At 45.7% G+C, this 2,500-nt stretch overlaps 1 protein-coding gene across 1 annotated transcript in view; it reads right to left on the bottom strand.

The window, feature by feature from the left end:
• Positions 1–2,500, bottom strand: part of LOC118383952 (collagen alpha-1(XI) chain-like) — a 164,846-nt gene that overhangs the window by 135,776 nt on the left and 26,570 nt on the right. The window contains 2 exon segments of the mRNA XM_052526138.1: positions 150–269; positions 1,250–1,372. Of these exon segments, the coding sequence (XP_052382098.1) occupies positions 150–269; positions 1,250–1,372 (243 nt within the window).

Below are 2,500 nucleotides of genomic sequence, written 5' to 3'. Positions count from 1 at the left end.
GAGAGAATGAATGGATGGTTGAAATGGAATGCTCAGAGAGAGCAACATTAGACATGGTGTCCAGATCATTCTCTTTTTCCCCAACTTATTGTTTTATTGTTTATCCATCTTTCTGTGTCTGGTCAGGTACTGTGGAGGTCACCTCTCACCTCATACTCTGTGATGTTAGGTCTCACGGTAACCGTGGAGACAGAGAGGTCGTCGTAAAGGTCACTGTAGTCAAACTCATCAAACTCCTCCACCTTCACTCTCCTGGCGGGCTTTGTCTCCTACACACACACAAACACACACACACACACACACACACACACACACACACACACACACACACACACACACACACACACACACACACACACACACACACACACACACACACACACACACACACACACACACACATACGCTGTGTTCAGAGGCCATGGAGTGAGGCAGGAGTTAAATCGAACAGGGGACGGAGGAAGAGAGGTGGGCACATGGAACACTGGCACACGGAACACTGGCACACGGAACACTGGCACACGGAACACTGGCACACGGAACACTGGCACACGGAACACTGGCACACGGAACACTGGCACACAGAACACTGGCACACGGAACACTGGCACACGGAACACTGGCACATGGAACACTGGCACACGGAACACTGGCACACGGAACACTGGCACACGGAACACTTCAACACAGAACTCTAGCACATGGAACACTGGCTATAGAGGGGAGATAGAGAGGGGAGGGGAGGGAGAGAGAGATAGAGAGGGGAGGGAGAGAGAGAGGGGGAAGGAGAGAGAGAGAGAGAGAGAGAGAGAGAGAGAGAGAGAGAGGGAGAGAGAGAGAGAGGGGAGGGAGAGAGAGATAGAGAGAGAGAGGGGGGAGGGAGAGAGAGAGATAGAGAGGGGAGAGAGAGAGAGATAGAGGGGAGGGAGAGATAGATAGAGAGTGGTGGGGGAGAGAGAGAGAGAGAGAGAGAGTGGGGAGGGAGAGAGAGATAGAGAGGGGAAGGAGAGAGATAAAGATAGAGAGGGAGGGAGAGAGAGATAGAGAGGGGAGGGAGTGAGAGATAGAGAGGGGAGAGAGAGAGAGAGAGAGGGGGAGGAGAGAGAGACAGAGAGGGGAGGGAGAGAGAGAGATACTGCAATGAATGGAAAGAAAGAGATAAAGATAACTCTGTCATAGAATAGGCTGTCTAATGGGACTCTCATCATCACCTCCCTGTCTCTTGATAGGCTGCCTAAAAGGAACTCACCTCCTCAGTCTCTTGTGATAGGCTGTCGTAGGGTAAAGGGGCGTGGCAGTCGGGAATGTAGTCTTGACAGTAGGTCTCTGCAGCTCTGGGGTCGGCTACGATCAACAATTGTTGGATTTCTCCCTGTGGACACACACACATGAATAAAATAGATGAAACACACACATGAATAAAATAGATGAAACACACACATGAATAAAATAGATGAAACACACACATGAATAAAATAGATGAAACACACACATTAATAACATAGATGAAACACACACATTAATAACATAGATGAAACACACACATTAATAACATCGATGAAACACACCATGTTTCTTTTTGTTCATGCAGCTGTTATTTTTTGGGTAAATGGTACAGCTATTATGAACTGTGACTGAATTAATGTGATTACCTATCAGTGACTGAATCAATGTGATTACCTATCAGTGACTGAATTAATGTGATTACCTATCAGTAACTGAATTAATGTTATTACCTATCAGTGACTGAATGAATGTGCTTACCTATCGGTGACTGAATGAATGTGATTACCTATCGGTGACTGAATGAATGTTATTACCTATCGGTGACTGAATGAATGTTATTACCTATCGGTGACTGAATGAATGTGATTACCTATCGGTGACTGAATGAACGTGATTACCTATCAGTGACTGAATCAATGTGATTACCTATCAGTGACTGAATCAATGTGATTACCTATTAGTGACTGAATCAATGTGATTACCTATCAGTGACTGAATCAATGTGATTACCTATTAGTGACTGAATGAATGTGATTACCTATCAGTGACTGAATTAATGTGATTACCTATCAGTGACTGAATGAACGTGGTTGTCAACCAGAGAGTCTAATATGTGTGTCTGTAGATTTGCTTGAGCTTTGGCAATGTGTGTGTGTGTGTGTGTGTGTGTGTGTGTGTGTGTGTGTGTGTGTGTGTGTGTGTGTGTGTGTGTGTGTGTGTGTGTGTGTGTGTGTGTGTGTGTGTGTGTGTGTGTGTGTGTGTGATGACACAGTTAAAGTCAGATCAATGTAATTTTACAGGCTCTTTTATCGTCCCTCTCCAGTTAATCGTCTCCAGAGCTTTAGGCCCAACAGGCGCAGGAGAATTAACTTCACACACACACACACACACACACACACACACACACACACACACACACACACACACACACACACACACACACACACACACACACACACACACACACACACACACACACATACACACACACACA

The sequence above is a fragment of the Oncorhynchus keta genome, chromosome 10, assembly GCF_023373465.1.
Source record: "Oncorhynchus keta strain PuntledgeMale-10-30-2019 chromosome 10, Oket_V2, whole genome shotgun sequence".
Taxonomy (NCBI): Eukaryota; Metazoa; Chordata; class Actinopteri; order Salmoniformes; family Salmonidae; genus Oncorhynchus; species Oncorhynchus keta.
The sequence above is the reverse complement of the archived record's forward strand: the minus strand, read 5'-3'. Positions and strand labels throughout refer to the sequence as shown.